The sequence below is a fragment of the Neomonachus schauinslandi genome, chromosome 11, assembly GCF_002201575.2.
Source record: "Neomonachus schauinslandi chromosome 11, ASM220157v2, whole genome shotgun sequence".
In the NCBI taxonomy this organism is placed as follows: domain Eukaryota; kingdom Metazoa; phylum Chordata; class Mammalia; order Carnivora; family Phocidae; genus Neomonachus; species Neomonachus schauinslandi.
In genome coordinates this window covers 54,646,010-54,667,358 of record NC_058413.1, presented here as the reverse complement: position 1 = coordinate 54,667,358, position 21,349 = coordinate 54,646,010, and the positions used below count along the sequence as shown (strand labels likewise).

General features: G+C 42.0%; 1 protein-coding gene across 7 annotated transcripts in view; it reads left to right on the top strand.

The window, feature by feature from the left end:
• The window catches only part of XRRA1 (X-ray radiation resistance associated 1), a 60,638-nt gene that overhangs the window by 27,262 nt on the left and 12,027 nt on the right, over positions 1-21,349 (top strand). For 3 of the 7 annotated variants that reach the window (XM_044919288.1, XM_021704653.1, XM_044919290.1), the window contains exons 1-3: positions 5,887-5,948; positions 6,636-6,853; positions 15,114-15,154. In XM_044919288.1, the coding sequence (XP_044775223.1) occupies positions 5,887-5,948; positions 6,636-6,853; positions 15,114-15,154 (321 nt within the window). Of the gene's footprint in view, positions 1-5,819; positions 5,949-6,635; positions 6,854-15,113; positions 15,155-18,420; positions 18,547-21,349 lie in introns of those variants that run through there. The other 4 variants (XM_044919286.1, XM_021704651.1, XM_021704652.1 and 1 more) reach the window with 3 other exon arrangements.

Genomic DNA, 21,349 nt, shown 5'->3' with positions numbered 1-21,349 from the left:
TTGGGGTAACAGGTGAAAACCCAGAAAGTCCTTGAAAACCAGGATGTATGGTAACCCTGTACTATACAGCACACCTATTTGCCTTAGACATTTAGAGCACGGTTGGACCTGCTGAGTCATATTGCCCAATGCCATTGACCAATGACATAATGTCCAGAGAGCAACTTGCACTGCAGTTGGACCTGTTGCAAAACCTTGTCTTGCTCTGGGCCCCACACAAAGCTGGCATCCTCATGGGATACTCAGTAAATAGATCAGAACAGCAGAAATGTTTTATGCATCACTTCCCAAATCCAAAAAGGCCAACAAAGCTTTGTGCCTTTTTCTTAAGTAAGAGGTGGTGCAAGGTAAAGGACTATGTCTTTCACATTGGAGGTGCTCCCAGATACCTGGACATCAAGAAAATTAATAAGGTGGTAGTTCCTTGAATTTTTGTGGGGTTTCCCTCCATTCTTTGAAACACATGCATCTTACTAAATCATCTAGAGTATTTGCAACTTCCTGCCCATCAGGTCCAATCAACATCAGGTTCTGTGGAATACCAAAACAGATTGGCAATAGATGTGTAATAGATTATGATAGGCTGAAAGAGTTGATGTGGCCCTGAGAGAAGAGGGCAAAGATGTACTGTTGTCCCTGTCAGGCAAAAGCAGACTGCTCCTGACAGTTCTTGTTCATCGATAAAGAGAAAGAAACATTTGATGAGTCCTTAGCTGTATCCCAAGTGCCAGGGGCTGTGTTAATGTCCTGTAGTAAGAAGAGTCCACATGTGGGGCAGCAGCTGAAATTGGAGTCACCACTTGATTGAGTCTGCAGTAATCTGTAGTCATTCTTCATGATCTGTCTTCTACACAAGCCAAATAAACAAGTTAAGCAGGAATATCATAAGACTCAATATCCTTTTACCTTTCTTATCTTTAGTGATGGCAGTAGTCTCTGTCGTTACCTCAGGGATGCAGAATAACTGTAGGCTTACTGTTCTAGAAGCAGATTTCCTGGGGCTTCAATTTGTCCCTTCCTTCTATAATAGCCCTCACTTTGTTGGTTAGTAAACAAAGGTGGTTCTTCTGTCAGTTGCTTAATATGTCTATTCTAATTATACATTCAGGAACTGGGGAGGTAACCACAAAGTAGGTTGATGACTTCACTGGGTTCATTCACAGGCTAAATTTCCATTCTTCCATAATCCCCTACTTTCAGTGATAGACCACCATACCTTTCATATCCCCAGACATTAGCACCGATTTGCAGATATTGTCTAGTAATCCTTGAAAGGCCTGGTTTAGGACTGATAGAATTTTCTGCAATGTTGGCAATGTTTTATATCTGCATTGTCCAATATGGTAGCCATCAGTCATATTAAGCACTTGAAATATGATCAGTGTGACTGAAGAACTGAATTTTTACTTTTATTTAAGTTTAATTGTTTTTAATTTAAATGTAAATAGGAAACTGAGTGAGAGGCTGTGACTCTCCCTTTGGGCAACTCAAATCATTTTTATTCCCACCAGTTCTAGATTTTTTTTTTTTTTTTTGATTGTTGGGTTCACACATAATTATTTGAAGCTAGTCTTCAGTCTCTGCAAGGACCACACTGTTTCTAGGTCACACCTCCCCCTAGGATTTAGTCCTTCATTGCCCTAACTTAAAGCAAGTTTATCAGGAATCCCCTTCTCTGGTGCACCCTGGACTCTTGGCCCCTAGACTAGCAAGGTTGTCAGAATCTTTGCTCAGCATCTCAGCCTCTCTGCCACTTCTGGAGTTAGCAGGTAGCCCTAGGGGAAAAGACACCCAAATGTTGCAAGATCCCCTTTGATTTCCTTCTTTTTCCAAATCTTAGCTCCCTAATTTCTCACAGCTTGTTAGTTCCCAGATGCCTTAAAGAAAATTGTTTTTAATATATATATTTTGTCTGGATTTTCTAGCATATACTCAAGGGAGAGTTGGCCCACATTATTTAGTCTGCAATACCATAAACCTTTCCATTTATTTTGGCCAGGTGCCTAGGGGCACTCAGTATGGAACCATTTTAAACTAAACTAAACTAGCTGGATATTCTCTGAGCCACGCAGATGATACAAATTTGGGCTACAATTTTGCAAGAGGACCAGTCTGCCCCTCCCCCTTTCCTTCTTTTCATTCCAAGGTAGTTTTCCCCTAGCTGTGGGATGAGGAGCATGGGTTTAGTGCTAGTTCTCGCTCTCCTGAGTGTATATCTCTTTAGGATCTTACATTCGTGTAGGGGGTCTCCAATTACATGCTGTTTCAACAAGATCAGCAAGTGTCTGAAAGGCAAATGTGGCTTCTTATGCTTGGTTTCTGTCTCTGGATTTTTAGATTTTGGCATACTACTGCTTTACTGTCTTCACATCTCTTACATGTTTTTAAATGAATCTTTTTTCTTTTTAGGTTTTATTCATCATTTTAGTTGTTTTCAGTGGGAAGCCTTGTTGCATAAAGTAGGGCAAGGCTCCACCACTAGGTATTTCTATGTCCTTATATATAAGATGGGGAGAATAAATGTACTCCTACTTACATCAGAGTATCAATTGAAATAATTGTGCTTTGAAAGCTGTGAGGCTCCAAACAAGTATTACTATTATTCTCTTCCCACTTGTGTGTCCACACTCAAAATGCTCTGTGGATTCCTCTTCTTCTGCAGCCTCTTCAATGTTGATAGTCCTCAGTTGTCCACTCTCAACCCACTGTTTTTCTTAATTTTTATAATCTTTCTTCATGGTTTCATCCTTTCCGAAGTCTTCTTTATATCTCTACTTCACATCCATCTTCTAAACTATGAGCCCATATATTTTACCTAATCATACCAAAGTCATCACACACATGCCGATGCCGAGATCTCTTCCTCCTGTGTCCCTGGCCTCAGTGACGGGAGCTACTCTCCATCAACTGTGCAGTTGTCCAAGTGAGAAATGTGGGCATCAGCCTGTATTCTTCCCTCCCTCACCCTGTACATCCATTCAGTCACCAGAGGCTATGAATTGTGCTTCCTAAATGTTTCTCAAACTTGGCCCTTTCTGTTCCCTCCTGTTTAGTCTGGCTGTAGCACATCAACACAGCCCCTGCTACTTGGGATACAGCTAAGGACCTGTCACATTTTTCTTTCTCTTTATCATCTTTACCATCAGCCAGAGGGATGTTTCTAAAAGGCACCTCTGATTCTATCACTGCCCTGCTTAAAGTCCTTCAGCAGCTTCCCGGCGTCCTAAAGATAAACACCATTAACATTGATCACAGGGCTTTTCATGACCTGACTCTGCCTGCTTCTGCATCCTCTTTTCTCTTCACTTTTTTCCATTTCACCACATACCTCATCTATTCTGAACTATTTGTGTCTCCATTTCTGGATAGATCACATGATTATGTCTGGGTGAGTTAGGGGGATCATATCTGACCTACTCCATCATCAGCCTGCCCTATTGTTTGGATCGGCATCTGAGACTTTGGGTCTCCCATGAGGCCTATTCCCTGTCTCCCTTGGACGGCACAGGTCCCCCCTCTCAGGCTTGACCTGCACAGAGCAGAGGGGGATGGTTACCTTCTTTTTTCTAACCACTGTTTTCCTCAAAATGTCACCTAAAGGAGCACCAGCTTTTTTAGCAGCCACATCATAAATCTTCTTTTACACAAGTGAGTTGGGAAGCTACGTCCGTCTCCCTCATTCTATTTTACGTGGTGGGTTTTCTATATCTTATCACAGAAGCTGACCTAACATTTTCATGGACATTAGAGCTTGCTAAATTTCATCTGTTTTACTGCAGCTCTTTGTCTAGCCTGGTCAGCAATATTTTTAGCCTCATGCAAAGTCTTACAATGTAAAAAAGAAATCCTCTTTCATCGTGTAGATAGAGGAACTGACCAGGACCAGAGATGCTCAACACCAGCTAGAAGTCACCCAGCAAGCCAAGCAGCAGCAGCACCAGAACCAGAGCCCAGGGCTGCTGACCCGCATTCCCAAGCTTCTTTTTTTTTTTAAAGATTTTATTTATTTATTCATTAGAGACAGAGAGAGAGGCAGAGGGAGAAGCAGGCTTCCCGCGGAGCAGGGAGCCCGATGCGGGACTCGATCCCAGGACCCCGAGATCATGACCTGAGCCGAAGGCAGACGCCCAACCATCTGAGCCACCCAGGCGCCCCCCAAGCTTCTTCTAATATGGCACACCAGTTCCCATTCCTGAATCCAGTCACTGGGGCATACTCTTAGCTTCTAAACAAATTAGTCAAATCCGTCATTTTTAAATGGTATTAATTCCTTTTGCCAAGAGAAGGTATGATAAAAATAGCACCACTCTGAACACCTGGAAACCTCAGCCTCTCCATACTAATAGACTCCTGCCGCTTCAAAGAGCTCTTCTCCCAAAACTGCCCTGGGAAGGACCCAGTGGGAGAGCCTGATGCTTTCCTCTGAAGCCTTGCATCTTGTCCTCCTTACCCACCTATTGACTGCCCCCCTATTTTAAGACATCAGTTTTAGAGACAAAATGAAGTTTTTTATATGTTATAATTAGGGTGAAACTTTTAAAAGGCAAACCACTGTAACTTGTCACAAGAGACAGGACAGAGCCAGCTTCTCCATTATCGGGTATAAGAGAAATTTTTTGAAGGCTTATTTTTTAGCTCTTTCATATCTGACTGGAGTAAAAAGATTGGTCAATTAATTATAAATCAGCAGAGCTGCTGTGCACCCTCCTGTAATTGCTCTCAGGTAGAAATTAAAAATTTAGTGCATGAAAGTTGGTCCTTTCAGGAGAGGAAAAGAATCATCTGTGACCTTCAAATACCATGAACTAAAGGCTTCTTCTTTCCTTCTCGGTTGAGTGTGTTGAGTGTTTATTTGGGTGTATGGAGGGGAGAGAGTTGGAGGGAGGAATGAAAACATGATTTGAGTCATCTGCCTTTGTGTACTTAAAAAGAATTACCTAGGGGCGCCTGACTGGCTCAACTGGTAGAGCATATGACTCTTGATCTTGGGGTTGTAGGTTCGAGCCCCGTGTTGGGTGTAGAGATTACTTAAAACACAAAATCTTAAAAAAAAAAAAAAAAAGGTTGAAAAAAATAAAGAATTACCTAGGTCTCATCCACCTGGGCACATAAATGAGGCCACGTTAATGGTAGTACCTAAAATGCCACCACTTCCTGCTCCACCTGTGTGATTCAGGATCTCAGCCCATTAAATTCCACTCTCAGGTGTTTCTGGGACTCCCCAGAGAGTTTGAGTTTTAAAAGAGAATTCTCAACTCCTTACTGATGTGTGCATTTTATTAAGTCTCTTTAGAGGAGAATCTCACTGTGGCCAGCCTACCTTACCCTACGTGAATCAAGGCTGTGGTCCCTGCCAAGGGCTCTGTCTCCTGATGCTCCTATGGTTACCATTCCTTGGGGTAATGCAGCATACCCAGGAGTCTGACCTGAACCAAAATTGTGCAGTATTCTTTCTGCAGAATGTTTTCCCTCAACTTGGTCATGCCTCATTCATTCTGGTATTTTCCATGAGCATTACTAGTGCCCCCCATCCTGCCCCAACCCAGTCTCACTGAGTCCATCTGTGAATGTGTGCAGCCTTTCTCCATACAGAAGACTGATGTATGAGTGGGATTCGGGGAAGGGATCAGTTGGGGAGGGACCTTCTGGTCCCTCTCTGCAGGGACGTCTCAGGGGCACTAGAGAAGTTCCCAAGCTGGTTATGCCTCTTGATTGATTCCCTGTCCTCCATCTCTATTCCTATCCCCATTCCTACTTCCTGGGGATGGTGGAGTTTGTCCCCTGCCCTTGCTCATTACCCAGGATCCTTGCACTCGCAGGGAAGCATCTGTGACGTCACTGACAAGCAGGAGGTACATCCTGAGGTTCCCAGCGCTGGAGACACTGATGCTGGATGACAACAAGCTCTCCAGCCCCAATTGCTTTGCCAGCCTGGCTGGGCTCAGAAGGTAAAGCCACCATCTCTCTGCAGGGCCCCCTACCACCCCCAGCCTGGCCCACACCCTAGTGTTGCTCTGGAATCCAGAAGGCCGGGGTTTAAATCCCAGCTCCACCACTTATCTCTGCTGTGTGGCCATGGGTGATTAACTTCTCCCCTCTGAGCTTTAGCTCAGCCATAAAAGTGGGGCATCAGTAGGACATTTCTGATCAAGTGACTGGATTAGAAGTGGCAAAGAGAAAGGAGGGTAAAAGGAGATATTACCAGAGATAGGCTCCTGACCCCTGATAGAGGGGACAGAAAAAAAAAAAAAAATGGAATCAGAAAGATAAGGTTAACTGCTGAATTCTACCTATTTGATTAAAGTAATGAAAATGCTGGCATTTAAATGGTTAAGCTTTAGATCCCTGGAAAATTTACTTTGGATTCAGCTACCATTTACTGAATACTACTTTGTGGTGGGCCGTTTACATTGTCTTATTAATCTTCATAGGAACCTTGAAAGGTTAATGAATATTATCCCCATTTTAGAGATAGGGATATTGAGGCCCAGAGAGGGTAAGTCACTGGCTAAAGGTCACACCAGAAGAGTAAGTGTCCAAGTGTGAATCCATGTTTTTTCCCTTAAAGTTGTTTGGTAAATGCCGCAGAGGTATCATTATTGCTGTGATTCTGTATTCCCTTTCCTTAATTGAAGACTGAAGAAGTTAAGCCTGGACCAAAACAGGATTTTCCGGATCCCATACCTACAGCAGTTTCAGCACCGAGACGGGTCAGGGGACTGGGTTGGAGGCAGGGGGAGTCCCCAGAAAGAGCCCCATTCCATGAGACAGCCCAAGCCGTGGATGTTTGAGGTCTCAGACGAGCAACCAGATTATACTGTACTGCCCATGAAAAAGGATGTTGACCGGACAGGTGAGTGATGCCCCTTGTTCCAGAGACTCAAGCCCCATGGTGGGAATAAGCTTCTGAGAGCTTATTCTGAAGGTCTGTAGCTCCCTGAGGAGCTGCTGCGCTGAAGCTGCTCGGCCTGGAAAGGTGGAAGTCTCCCATGAATTATTTCAGTGACTTCCTAACTGATTCTCTGTTAAGATACTTTTAAAATCCAATTAAAAGTAGATTTTTAAAAATCTCAAATAACAAGAAACTCAGAAGTAAGACTTTCCAGAGATGGCTAATTCTGGGGTGCATTGATATTCTCAAGGGAGTCAGGTTCTTTCCATCCTCTTTTCTGCCATCCTTGGCCTGCTTGCTTGTCCTTGCAGGCTGGTTCCCATTGAGGTCTCAAGATGACTACCATGGTGCCAAGAACTGTATCCAAATGGCAACTTTAGAGGCAGAAAAGGAAAGGAATGTCACCTTTATTATAAACCAAAATCTCTTACATGAGTATATTTCTGGATTATATATTCTGCTTTACTGATCTAGTTATCATTGTTTTCTTAATATTTATTTTAAATTGAGAAATAACCAACATAAAGTAAAAATATAGAAATATTGTGTACAGCTTGAATTGTTACATACATACATACATCCTTCTAACCACTACCCATATTATAATATAGAACATTTCCAGCATCCCATGTGGTATCCTCCTGATTAGTACCTCCTCCAAGAATAATCACCACTCTGACTTCTATCACCAGCTATAGGTTTTGCCTGATTTGAAATTTATGAATACTGAACTATATAGCATGTGCTCTTTTTTGTCAGATTTATTTCACTCAATATTATGTCTGTCCGATTCATTCATGTTGTTGCATATATTGGTAGTTCACTATTTTTCATTTCTCTTATGTATTTTCCAAGTTATTTATCCTTCTTACTGTTGATAGACATTTTGGTTGTTTTTAGTTTGAGGCTATTATGGATAAAGCTACTATGAATATTCTTTTACCTCTTTTGGTGGACTTAAGCACTCGTTTCTATTGGGTATATACCCAGGAATGGAATTGTTGTGTCTTAGAGTATAAAAGTAGGTTTAACATTAGTAAAAACTGCCAAGTATTTTTCCAGTGCAGTTGTACAGTTTTGATCCCCATATTAATGTAAGAGATTTCATTTCCAGTTGTTCCATATCCTCATAAACACTTGGTAATGTCAGTCTTTTTTTTATTATTATTATGTTATGTTAATCACCATACATCATTAGTTTTTGATGTAGTGTTCCATGATTCATTGTTTGCGTATAACACCTAGTGCTCCTTGCAGAACGTGCCCTCTTTAATACCCATCACGAGGCTAACCCATCCCCCCACCCCCCTCCCCTCTAGAAACCCTCAGTTTGTTTCTCAGAGTCCATAGTCTCTCATGGTTCGTCTCCCCCTCTGACTTCCCCCCCTTCATTCTTCCCTTCCTGCTATCTTCTTTTTTTTTTTTTTTAACATATAATGTATTATTTGTTTCAGAGGTACAGGTCTGTGATTCAACAGTCTTACACAATTCACAGCACTCACCATAGCACATACCCTCCCCAGTGTCATCAACCAGCCACCCCATCCCTCCCACCCCCCACCACTCCAGCAACCCTCAGTTTCTTTCCTGAGATTAAGAATTCCTCATACAGTGAGATCATATGATACATGTCTTTCTCTGATTGACTTATTTCGCTCAGCATAATACCCTCCAGTTCCATCCACGTCACTGGAAATGGCAAGATTTCATTCCTTTTGATGGCTGCATAATATTCCATTGTGTGTGTGTGCATGTGTGTGTGTATGTGTGTATATATATATATATATATATACACACACACACACACCCATCACAAGGCTAACCCATCCCCCCACCTGCCTCCCCTCTAGAACTCTCAGTTTGTTTATTCAGGTTCTTTCCATCCTCTTTATCCATTCATCTGTCGATGGACATCTTGGCTCTTTCCATAGTTAGGCTATTGTGGACATTGCTGCTATAAACATTGGGGTACACGTATCCTTCGGATCCCTACATTTGTATCTTTGGGGTAAATACCCAGTAGTGCAATTGCTGAATCGTATGGTAGCTCTATTTTCAACTTTTTGAGGAACCTCCATACTGTTTTCTAGAGTGGCTGCACCAGCTTGCATTCCCACCAACAGTGTAGGTTCCCCTTTCTCCGCATCCTCGCCAACATCTGTCATTTCCTGACTTGTTAATTTTAGCCATTCTGACTGGTGTGAGGTGGTATCTCATTGAGGTTTTGATTTGGATTTCCCTGATGCCGAGCGATGTTGAGCACTTTTTCATGTGTCTGTTGACCATTTGGATGTCTTCTTTAGAAAAATGTCTGTTCATGTCTTCTGCCCATTTCTTGATTGGATCATTTGTTCTTTGGGTGTTGAGTTTGATAAGTTCTTTATACATTTTAAATACTAGTCCTTTATCTGATATGTCATTTGCAAATATCTTCTCCCATTCTGTCGGTTGTCTTTTGGTTTTGTTGACTGTTTCTTTTGCTGTGCAAAAGCTTTTTATCTTGATGAAGTCCCAATAGTTCATTTTTGCCCTTGCTTCCCTTGCCTTTGGTGATATTTCTAGGAAGAAGTTGCTGCGGCTGAGGTGGAAGAGGTTGCTGCCTGTGTTCTCCTTTAGCATTTTGACAGACTCCTGGCTCACATTTAGGTCTTTCAACCATTTTGAGTCTATTTTTGTGTGTGGGGTAAGGAAATGGTCCAGTTTCATTCTTGTGCATGTGGCTGTCCAATTTTCCCAACACCATTTGTTGAAGAGACTGTCTTTTTTCCACTGGACATTCTTTCCTGCTTTGTCGAAGATTAGTTGACCATAGAGTTGAGGGTCCATTTCAGGGCTCTCTATTCTGTTCCATTGATCTATGTGTCTGTTTTTGTGCCAGTACCATACTGTCTTGGTGATTACAGCTTTGTAATAGAGCTTGAATTCCTGTATGAGTCCTAGCAGTTTTGGGGTGGAGTCTTTTGGGTTTTCCCCATAAAGTATCATATCATCTGCAAAGAGTGAGAGTTTGACTTCTTCTTTGCCGATTTGTATGCCTTTTATTTCTTTTTGTTGTCTGATTGCTGTGGCTAGGACTTCTAATACTATGTTGAATAGCAGTGGTGATAGTGGACATCCCTGTCGTGTTCTTGACCTTAGGGGGAAAGCTCTCAGTTTTTCCCCATTGAGAATGATACTCGCTGTGGGTTTTTCATAGATGGCTTTTATGATGTTGAGGTATGTACCCTCTATCCCTATACTCTGAAGAGTTTTGATCAAGAAAGGATGCTGTACTTTGTCAAATGCTTTTTCTGCATCTATTGAGAGGATCATATGGTTCTTGTTCTTTCTTTTATTTTTTTTATTTTTATTTTTATTTTTTTTAAGATTTTATTTATTCATTTGAGACAGAGATACAGAGAGGGAGAGAGAGGGCATGAGCAGGGAGAGAGGCAGAGGGAGAGGGAGAAGCAGGCTCCCCGCTGAGCCAGGAGCCCGATGTGGGGCTCGATCCCAGGACCCTGGGATCATGACCTGAGCCGAAGGCAGACGCTTAACCATCTGAGCCACCCAGGCGCCCCATTGTTCTTTCTTTTATTAATGTATTGTATCACATTGATTGATTTGTGGATGTTGAACCAACCTTGCAGCCCAGGTATAAATCCCCCTTGGTCGTGGTGAATAATCCTTTTAATGTACTGTTGGATCCTATTGGCTAGTATTTTGGTGAGAATTTTTGTACCCATGTTCATCAAGGATATTGGTCTGTAATTCTCCTTTTTGATGGGGTCTTTGTCTTGTTTTGGGATCAAGGTAATGGTGGCCTCATAAAACAAGTTTGGAAGTTTTCCTTCCATTTCTACTTTTTGGAACAGTTTCAGAACAATAGATATTAATTCTTTAAATGTTTGGTAGAATTCCCCTGGGAAGCCATCTGGCCCTGGGCTTTTGTTTGTTGGGAGATTTTTGGTTACTGCTTCAATTTCCTTAGTGGTTATAGGTCTGTTCAGGTTTTCTATTTCTTCCTGGTTCAGTTTTGGTATTTGATGCATCTCTAGGAATGCATCCATTTCTTCCAGATTATCTAATTTGCTGGCATAGAGTTGCTCATAATATGTTCTTATAATTGTTTGTATTTCTTTGGTGTTGGTTGTGATCTCTCCTCTTTCATTCATGATTTTATTTATTTGGATCCTCTCTCTTTTCTTTTTGATAAGTCTGGCCAGGGGTTTATCAATCTTGTTAATTCTTTCAAAGAACCAGCTCCTAGTTTCATTGATCTGCTTTATTGTTCTTTTGGTTTCTATTTCATTGATTTCTGCTCTGATCTTTATTATTTCTCTTCTCCTGCTGGGTTTAGGCTTTATCTGCTGTTCTTTCTCCAGCTCCTTTAGGTGTAGGGTTAGGTTGTGTATTTGAGACCTTTCTTGTTTCTTGAGAAAGGCTTGTATTGCTATATACTTTCCTCTTAGGACTGCTTTTGCTGGATCCCAAAGATTTTGAACAGTTGTGTTTTCATTTTCATTTGTTTCCATGAATTTTTAAAATTCTTCTTTAATTTCCTGGTTGACCCATTCATTCTTTAGTAGGATGCTCTTTAGCCTCCATGTATTTGAGTTCTTTCTTTCTTGTGATTGAGGTCTAGTTTCAAAGCATTGTCTGAATATATGCAGGGAATGATACCAATCTTTTGGTACTGGTTGGGACCTGATTTGTGACCTAGGATGTGATCTATTCTGGAGAATGTTCCATGGGCACTAGAGAAGAATGTGTATTCTGTTGCTTTGGGATGGAATGTTCTGAATATATCTGTGAAGTCCATTTGATCCAGTGTGTCATTTAAAGTCTTTATTTCCTTGTTGATCTTTTGCTTAGATGATCTGTCCATTTCAGTGAGGGGGGTGTTAAAGTCCCCCACTATTATTGTATTGTTGTCGATGTGTTTCTTTGCTTTTGTTATTAATTGGGTTATATAATTGGCTGCTCCCATGTTAGGGGCATAGATATTTACAATTGTTAGATCTTCTTGTTGGATAGACCCTTTAAGTAGGATATAGTGTCCTTCCTCATCTTTTATTACAGTCTTTGGTTTAAAATCTAATTTGTCTGATATAAGGATTGCCACTCCAGCTTTCTTTTGGTGTCCCATTAGCATAGTAAATGGTTTTCCACCCCCTCACTTTCAATCTGGGGGTGTCTTTGGGTCTAAAATGAGTCTCTTGCAGACAGCATATCGATGGGTCTTGTTTTTTTTATCCAATCTGATAGCCTGTGTCTTTTGATTGGGACATTCAGCCCGTTTACATGAATTTAGTGCCATTGCATTACCTGTAAGGTGACTGTTACTGTATATTGTCTGTGTTCCTTTCTGGTCTATGTTACTTTTAGGCTCTCTCTGGTAATGTCAGTCTTTTTGATACTACCTGTTTAGGGTAGGTATGTAGTGGTTTCTCATTCTGGTTTTAATTTGCATTTCTTTTTTTTTTTTTTTTAAGATTTTATTTATTTATTTGAGACCGAGAGAATGAGAGAGACAGAGAGCACATGAGAGGGGGGAGGGTCAGAGGGAGAAGCAGGCTCCCTGCTCAGCAGGGAGCCCAATGCGGGACTCGATCCAGGGACTCCAGGATCATGACCTGAGCCGAAGGCAGTCGCTTAACCAACTGAGCCACCCAGGCGCCCTTAATTTGCATTTCTTAAGTGACTAATGATCTTAAGTACCTTCCATATGTTTATTGCTCACTTTGATATCCTCTTTTGGAAGTACCTATTCAAGTCTTTTGTCTATATTTAAATTAGTTATATGTCCTTTCTTGTTGATTCGCTTGAGTTCTTTATATATGCTAGGTACAAGTCCTTTGTAGATCTGTATATTACAAAAATCTTTTCACAGTCTGTAGCTTGCTTTCTTGTGTTCTTAATGATGAATTTTGATGAATAAAAGTTCTTGATTTTGATGAATAAAAGGTCAGTTCAATTTTTTATGGTTAGTGCTTTTTATTTCCTGTTCAGGTATTTTTGGTCTGCTTCAAGCCAAGAAGATATTTTCCTATATTTTCTTCTGGAAGCTTATTTTAGTTTTTATATTTTGATCTATGATCTACCTAGAAGTTTTGTGTATGATGTAGAGTCAAAGTTTACTTTTTTATATGGGTATCTAATTGACTCAATACCACTTGTTGAAAAGACTGTATCCTTTTCCCCACTGAGTTGTAAGTGAGGTATTATGGTAAGGTGGGTTCTGTATGTGTCTAAATTATTGTAGCTTTAGGGGTGCTTGAGTGGTTCAGTAGGTTGAGCATCCAATTCTTGATTTCGGCTCAGGTCATGATCTCAGGGTCATGAGATCGAGCCCCCCATGGGGCTCTGTGCTGGGCATGAGCCTGCTTGGGATTCTCTCTCTCCCTCTCCCTCTGCCCCTCCCCCCACCCTGATCGTGTGCGTGCACTCTCTCTCTAAAAAAAAAAGAAAGAAATTACTGTAGCTTTGTAACACATTTTGAGAACTGATAGTGAAGTTCCTTAGCTGCATTGTTGTTCTTAAAAATTGCTATAGCTATTATAAAGCCTTTGCATTTGTATATAAATTTTAGAATCAGCTTGTCAATTTCCATACAAAATCCTGCTGGGATTTTGATTAGAACTGCATTGATCAGGGGCACATGTGTGGCTCAGTCAGTTAAGTGTCCGACTCTTGATTTTGGCTTAGGTTATGATCTCAGGGTTGTGAGATTGGGCTCTGTGCTGGGTGTGGAGCCTGCTTAAGATTCTCTCTCTCCCTTGTCCTCTGCCTCTCTTCCCCTCCCCCACTCACTCACTCTCTCTAAAAAAATAAAAATAAAAGATAAAAGAATTGTATTGATCCTATAGACTAATTTGGAGAGAATTGACATCTTTACAATATTGAGTTTTCTAATTCATTAAAATAATATATCCCACCATGTTTTAGGTCTTTTAAAATTGTTCTCATCAGTGCTTTGTAGTCTTCAGTGGTGAGGTCTTGCATTAGATGTGTTCTTAAGTATTTGGTCTTTTTCAATGCTATTGTCAATGGTGATGCTTTTTTGTATTACATTTCCACTTGTTTGTTGCTAGTACATAGAAATTTTGAACTTGTACCCAATAACCTTTCTAACCTGAGATTATAGGGAGATGATATATGTTCAGGTAGAGTATTCATGGCTCGTCTTTCTAGATGTAGGGCCTGTCTCCCCACAGGATCACTCTTTAGCAGCCACACTTGCAACCATGGCCCATCCTCTTGCTAACTCCTACTTTGTTCCTTGTACAAACCCATCCTCCAGTCCTTTCCAGACGGATGTCATAGGAGAAGTTATTTGGGCCATGTGATGCTCCACCCCTCTTATTGTTTACTTCATTTTCATGTAACTTTTATCAGTATAATATCATTAACATGTGGAAGTATAATATCATTAACATAATATCGTTTTCATGTAACTTTTATCAGTATAATTAACATAACATGTTAATATCATTAACATGTAACTTTTATCAGTATATCATTAACATGTGGAAGTATAATATCGCTAATATAACCTATTAGCCAGGGAATGGTGAGTAGTGCCTGCACTACTTGGATCCAGTCCAAGAAGATGCTTTGATTTATGGCTGAACTCAGATGTTTATTGGCTCATCTCATTCCAATGATGCCAAGAATGAAGTCACTCCACAACCTCTTCCTTACTATACTGTGCTGCTGGTTATTCTTACTATCTCTCCTGAATTCACTGTCTTAATATATTCTATTTCTACTCGCATAACAAAGAGTATTTTCAAATCCTTTGACAAAAAATCTTTTATATACATTTCTCTCTTCTAAGACAGTTGGTTTGCCTTCTCTGATCAGTACTGTCTGCCCACCCAGTAGTACTGAGGCTAAAAGAGCTTGCATGTTGCAAAGTCAGAAGGAAAGTCAATGTGGCTGAAATGTAGTGAGTGAAGGACAGGGTGGCATGAGATAGGATTGGAGAAGTTAAGTGGGAGCCAGATCAGGCAGGACCTCAGAGGCCTGGCCAAGGAGTTTTGATTTTATTCTAAGTGCCACTTACCACCTGACAGGTATCACAGCCAACTCCTCCCAGTTAGAGTTAGAGATGAGGACCAGTGAGAACCCCGCTAGGGGTCACCCTCCTGTACACAGTGGTTGGGAGACCCAGACCCCAGCCTCTCTGGGGGCAGTCAGTGCACTCATCAAACTTTATTCTGTTTCTCTTTTGTTTCAGAGGTTGTGTTCTCATCTTACCCTGGATTTTCAACCTCAGAGGTAGGAACTGCCTATTTTATATTTGTGTCCTTAAGTTAGAACATTCATTTTAAAAAACAAAAGTAAGCTAATGAAGCTATGAGGGGCATTTATATATATCACACTGAAGAAGCCCGTTCATTGAACAGATATTTACCGAATACCTACCATGTGCCTGGCACTGTGCTGGCCTATGAACATACAGTGGTGGACTAGACAGTCAGGTCCCTGACCTCACACAGCCCACAAGCTCACTTTTGCTGTTCTCAGATGTGTGCAGTCAGAATGGTTGCTGCCTTAAGTGATCAGGCTGGCATTGAAGTGAGGCAGCCACCAAGATGGAACCTTGGGGCTCCCTAGTAAGGGCCCCCAAAAGCTACACTCATCCTTGCCAAATATACCACCATCTAGGGTCTGATCCTTGGCGTCACAGGTTTAGATGCTTGATTTTTGTCTGGACAGAAAATTGGTTTTTCTTTCAGGGTTAGATGCTTACTAACCAAGCTCACGAGGACTGATGCACTATTGATTTATTTATTTACAATAAGAAGTATAGGTACACGTTTAGCCAACCTGCATCCTTGAGAGGCAGCTCAGTACACTCCCTCCCCACGGATAAAGCTGGGTGAGAAATTATATCAATTAACTATTGCCACATGACAAACCCACCCAAGAAGTACAGACTTAAAACAATAGCAATTTATTATTTCTCACAATTATTTGGGGGGGTTAGGTGTTCCACTGGTCTTGCCAGGGCTCATTCATGCAGCTGGCTGGTTCGCTAGGGCCTGAGTTCATGGACAGCTGGTATGGCTTGGCATCTATACGGAGTCTTTTTATTTTGGACTTCTTTACAGCATGGTGGCCTTAGGGTTCCAAGAGGGCAAGAGTGAATTGCAAGGCTCTGGAACTCAAATGGTGGCCCTTCTGCCACATTCTGTTGGTCAAAGCAAGTATTAAGTATGATAGGGCAGTACAATTCTTATGCTAGCTACCTGTAGATAGCACAGACCCCACAGGTGAAGGGCACATTTCCCAAAAAGACTGCCCTCACTTCAGACGCTAGCTGCAAGTTTGGGGGGCCCCAAGCTGTCAGCACTTATGACAAACTGGCTATAAATATTGGAGTTCACACAACCTTCTCAGGCTCAGTAATTTACTAGAACAACTCATAGAACTCAGGAAAGCACTATCCTTATGATCACAGTTTTACTATAAAGGGTACAAATCAGGACCAGCCGATTGAAAAGATAAATAATGTGAGGTCCAGGAGGGTCCCAAATGCAGAGCTTTTGTGCCCTCTCACTGTGGAATCTCGGTGTGTCACCCTCCCAGCACATCTGATGTATTCACCCATCAGGAAACTCACTCAAGCCTCAGTGTCCGGAGCCTTTTTTTGGAGTTTCATTACATAGGCATGACTGACTGAACCACTGGCCACAGGACTGAACTTAATCTCTAGCCCAGAGGTCAGGCTGGCTCAAAACCCCAACTCTCTAATAGTGGGGTTGTCTTTTAGGTGTGGCCAGCCCTCATCCTGAGTTGTCTCATTAGCATAAACTTAAGTGTGAACCTGGGGCTCATGAATAACAAAGATATTTCTATCACTCAGGAAGTTCCAAGAGTTTTGGAAGCTCAATGCCAAAAACCTGGGACAGAGACCAGACAAATTCTTTATTATACAACAGCCAGTCTAGGTTCGAGGGCATAGAGATACAGACTCCACCTCTGAATGAGAGGAGCACCAAGGTCACACTGCCGAAGGGCATACATACAGCATAGAGGGGCCTGTGGGCCGTTAAACAGTCGGCCACAAAAGTCAAAGATAATTGGTAGGTTGTTCAGTGCTCAGATCCCAACGCTCTGGCATCTGAGCATGTAGACAGTGTGTTAGATGGTGGAGAATTATAGTGGCCTCTTTCTGTAGAAGTCAGGTGTGTATCCCTCATGCCTTCAGGGCAGGACACTCATGCCCCTGGACAGTGCTAGATACCCCTGAGCCTCACTCTCTGGCTCTTTCTTTTCTGTGCGGCAGTCTGACTTGCCCCCTTCAGGTTACACAGCCATGCTCCAGATAGGGAATTGCATGGTGGAGGAGAATGCCTTACTAGACTGCCACTGCTTTCCACTGTGGCCTCTGGCACATTGCATTTGGATCACCTGGAGGGGAGAGTCACAGACATGCGCAAGCACCATCACTGGTTTTCGTTTTACTCTCACCCATGACTCACCTGTCCCACTTGTGTGGGTGTACGAGTTGGACCCTAGAAGGGCACAAAATACTTGGCTCTGAGTAGGCACTCCGCTACTGTTCACTGAATGAACAAGTGAAATTTAAGTGACTTGCTCAAGATTACACAGCAATTAATGGAGCTTAGAACAGAATCTAGTTCATTTGAACCCAGTTATTAGCCCAGCATCTCAGCCTGTAATTTCCTCTAGTCCCATCTAACTCAAGGAATCAATGAGTGAACCGAGTCAGGCATGATTAACCCAGTACCTTCTGTTTTCTGCTTAATTAAACATGTTGATCCTGAGGCAGACTGGGTTGTGCTGAAAAACCACGACCCTACAAGTGACACAGGTGCACCAGGTCACACTCAGGCCTGAAGGCCTGCTTGAAGTCATCCAGGACTTAGCTATTGATTTATCCTGGAATGAAGAGCCTCCATTGTAGGATCATTGTAGCCCATCAGACCAGGTACTCAAGGCTCAGGTCGCTCGTGCTCTCCATCTCCCCACTAGGAAAAGTCCCCTTTAAAATGCAAGCACCCGTTCAGCCAGGAGAGTGTGCTGGGGCCCTTGATCTCAGGGTTGTGAGTTCAATCCCACGTTGGGTGTGAAGATGACTTAAAAATTTAAAAATCTTTTTTAAAAAAATAAAATAAAATGCAAGCACTGTCCTTTTGCCTGTTGGAGAAATTTTAGCCCAACTGTAGAGAACGGCCATTTCAGGATAAGCTGTAGGGCAGAAAGTGGGAGGTGGGGGCAGAGAACTTCTGATGTCTACATCACTGCTATATTATCATTTGGTATCAGAGCACTTGAAGCCTGAACTTTAGGTGACGGAGAATTAGCACATCATGTGACCTCAGAGAACTTGGAACCAGAACTCTGGGCCCTTGGTAACATCTCCCGTTATGACCCTAGATGTCAGTTTTGGCCAAGCCTTTCTAGAATGGTCACTTCTTTCCATTACCCTTCATAGGAAAGGTCTCTTGGTCCTTGACAGCATTCAGCTTCTTATCATCAGGACACTTTGACAATAGACCTTTTTTCCTTCTAAGGCAACCAAGGTATGTGCACTTCCTCCCATATTCGAGATTCTTCCCGTGAAGTCACTGAAGGCCAGGAACCAGACGCTGGCCCCGCCCTTTCCAGAGCTGAGGTACCTTAGCCTGGCCTACAACAAGGTGACTCTTCTGCTTCTCTTCCTATTTCCTCAGGGGCACAGATGGGAGGGTGGGATGCAATCTGCTCTGGCCTGAAGGCCAGCCCTATAACTCCCCATTACAGATATGTGGGCTCAGGAGTTCTCAGGGTGGGGGAAGTGGAGAGAGTGCAGACCAAGGCAGGAGTCCATCCATTCAGTCACAGATATTTATTTAATACCATGTGCCAGACTCTATGCTGCATACTAGGTACACAGCTGTGCAAAGAAAGATCGGGCCTCTTGCTTTTTGGAGCTTGTCACCCCTAGGGAAGACTGGTACAGGACAAGTGGTCTCAATATAAGCATGCTTAGTGTTAGGAATAAACTCACAATGCTATGAAGTATATGACAGGGGCAGTCTAACCTAATATTTGGGATCAAGGAAGGTTCTCAAGAGAGTGGTTTTGTGAGTGTAGTGAGGTGAAGTGTGAGAGAAGAGTGAAGTGGGAAATGTTCTAGCCTATGGGAACAGCAGATGTAAAGTCCATGGGACAAATTTAATGTGTTTTTCCTTCATGTTTTATGTTAGCATATTTTTCCAATAGCCATGTACTATTTGACTTCTGTAAACGCCACCAACTGAGCTCTACTCAAGTCTGAAATGTAGGCAACTTTTAAGGTACTCTGCTTACATTCCTTCTAAGGCAAGCAGTTGGTACAGCCAAACTCCTCAAGTGTTTTCTTCCTAAGAGTTTTATCATTTTAGCTTTGACACTCAGATCTTTAATCCATTTTGAGTTTATCTTCATATGTGGTGTGAGACAGGGTCCACCTTCATTCTTTTATATGTGGATATGCAGTTTCCTCAACACCATGGATCAGAAAGACTGCTCTTTCCCCCATTGAATGGTCTTCTCACCCTTGTCAATAATCAGTGGACCATAGATGTATTATGGGTCCCTCTTTGATTCTTGAAATTGGTCACTTGTGTCTTTTATTGAAAAAAGTAACTGCTGGTTTCATTAGATTTCTCTACCTATCTGTATTCCCATTTCATCGATTTCTGCTCCTAACTTGATTTCTGTCCTACTCACGAGTTTAATTTGTTCCTCTCTTTCTAGTGTCCTAAATAGTGTAATTTTAGATCATTGATTTAGACCTTTTTATTCTTTAATATAAGTATATAAAGCTATAACTTTTTCTCTAAGCACTGTTTTAGCTGCATCCTACAAATTATGATTTGTGTGTTTATTTTTATTCTTTTAAACTTTTTAAATTCTTGTGGTTTCTTCTTTTGCATTGTTTAGATAAGTGAAATGCTTCATTTCCAAATATATGGAGATCTTCTAGATGTCTTATACTTATTATTTCTACTTTAATTCTGTTGTGATCAAATACCATAACCTGTAAGATTTCATTCTTCTGACATCTATTGAAACTTGTTTTATGTCCCATCCTATATTCTATCTTAGTGAATGTTATGTGTGCACTTAGAAAAAAATGTGTATTCTGCAGTTTTGAGGAATAGTGTTCTATAAATATCAATTAAGTTAAGGTGGTTGGTAGTATAACTCAGATCATTTCTGTACTATTTGTCTCTTTGTTCTACCAGTTATCGAGAGCAGCGTGTTAACATCCCCAGTCATGACTGTGGATCTGTTTATTTCTCCCTTTAGTTCTGTCAGTTTTTGCTGCATGTGTTTTGAAGTTTTACCATCAGGTACATAAACACCTAGAATTTTTATAGCTACCTGATGTGTTATTATTTTGACTTGTCTCCCTGTGCCTTGAACAAAATTTCTTGTCTTGATATCTGTCTTATCTGATTTTTTTAAAAAGATTTTATTTATTCATTTGAGACACAGAGATAGAGCATGAGCAGAGAGAGAAGCAGAGGGAGAAGAAGCAGGCTCCCTGCTGAGCCAGGAGCCCAATGTGGGGCTTGATCCCAGGACTCTGGGATCGTGACCTGAGCCGAAGGCAGATGCTTAACCATCTGAGCCACCCAGGTGCCCCTGTCTTGTCTGATTTTAATATAGATTCTTATGCTTGCCGTTTGCATAGTCTCTTTCTATCCTTTTACTTTCAGCCTCTTTATAGCTTTGTATTTCAAGTCCATCTCTTGGGGACAGCATATAATTGGTTCTTGCTGGGGTGCCAGAGCGTTTTTCTCTGTGTTCCTGCTCTGTCCTCGGGGTGCAGCCTTCCCCATGCTCCTACACTTCACAAGGGTTTATCTCCACACTCGTGTTCCTCTCTCCAAGCAGGAGACTGCTTTTGCTTGTTACTTAGCGCTCGCTTGTCTGGTGGTAGAAGGCCAAAGGGAGGGTCCAACCCCACTCTTAAGTAGGCCCTGGGTTCCTGTGTCTCAAGGATGGGCCTTCTCAGTGGTCCTACCCCTCCGCAAGCAGTCAGAGACCTCTCAGGTAGTAGGCCTAGGTTGGTTTCCTGCCCCTACCCCAGGAGCAGAAGGTTTTAATTTTTTCCCTCCCCCAGATGCAGGGCCATGGGCCTGACAGGGTTTGCTGACCTTCCTCAGAAACTTAAGGCTTTTGTTCTCTAGGGAGAGGGGTGGCAAGGCTTCCTGCCTTTCTGATAGTGGCAGGGGCTCTTCTCCTCCAGGCCTACACCTCAGGGATGACTTTCTCCAGTCTTGCTCCCTGGGTCCAGGCTTTTGCGCACAAGTGGCCATGAATTCTCCTTCTCTCTGCAACTCTTGAGAGTTCTCTTCTACTCTAAGAGGCTCACACTTAGCCTTTAGTGGCTCATTAAAATGTTTAGCTCATTTCTTCCTAGTTGCTTATATGGCACTTGCCATCTCTTCCTCCCATGTTCTGCCACAT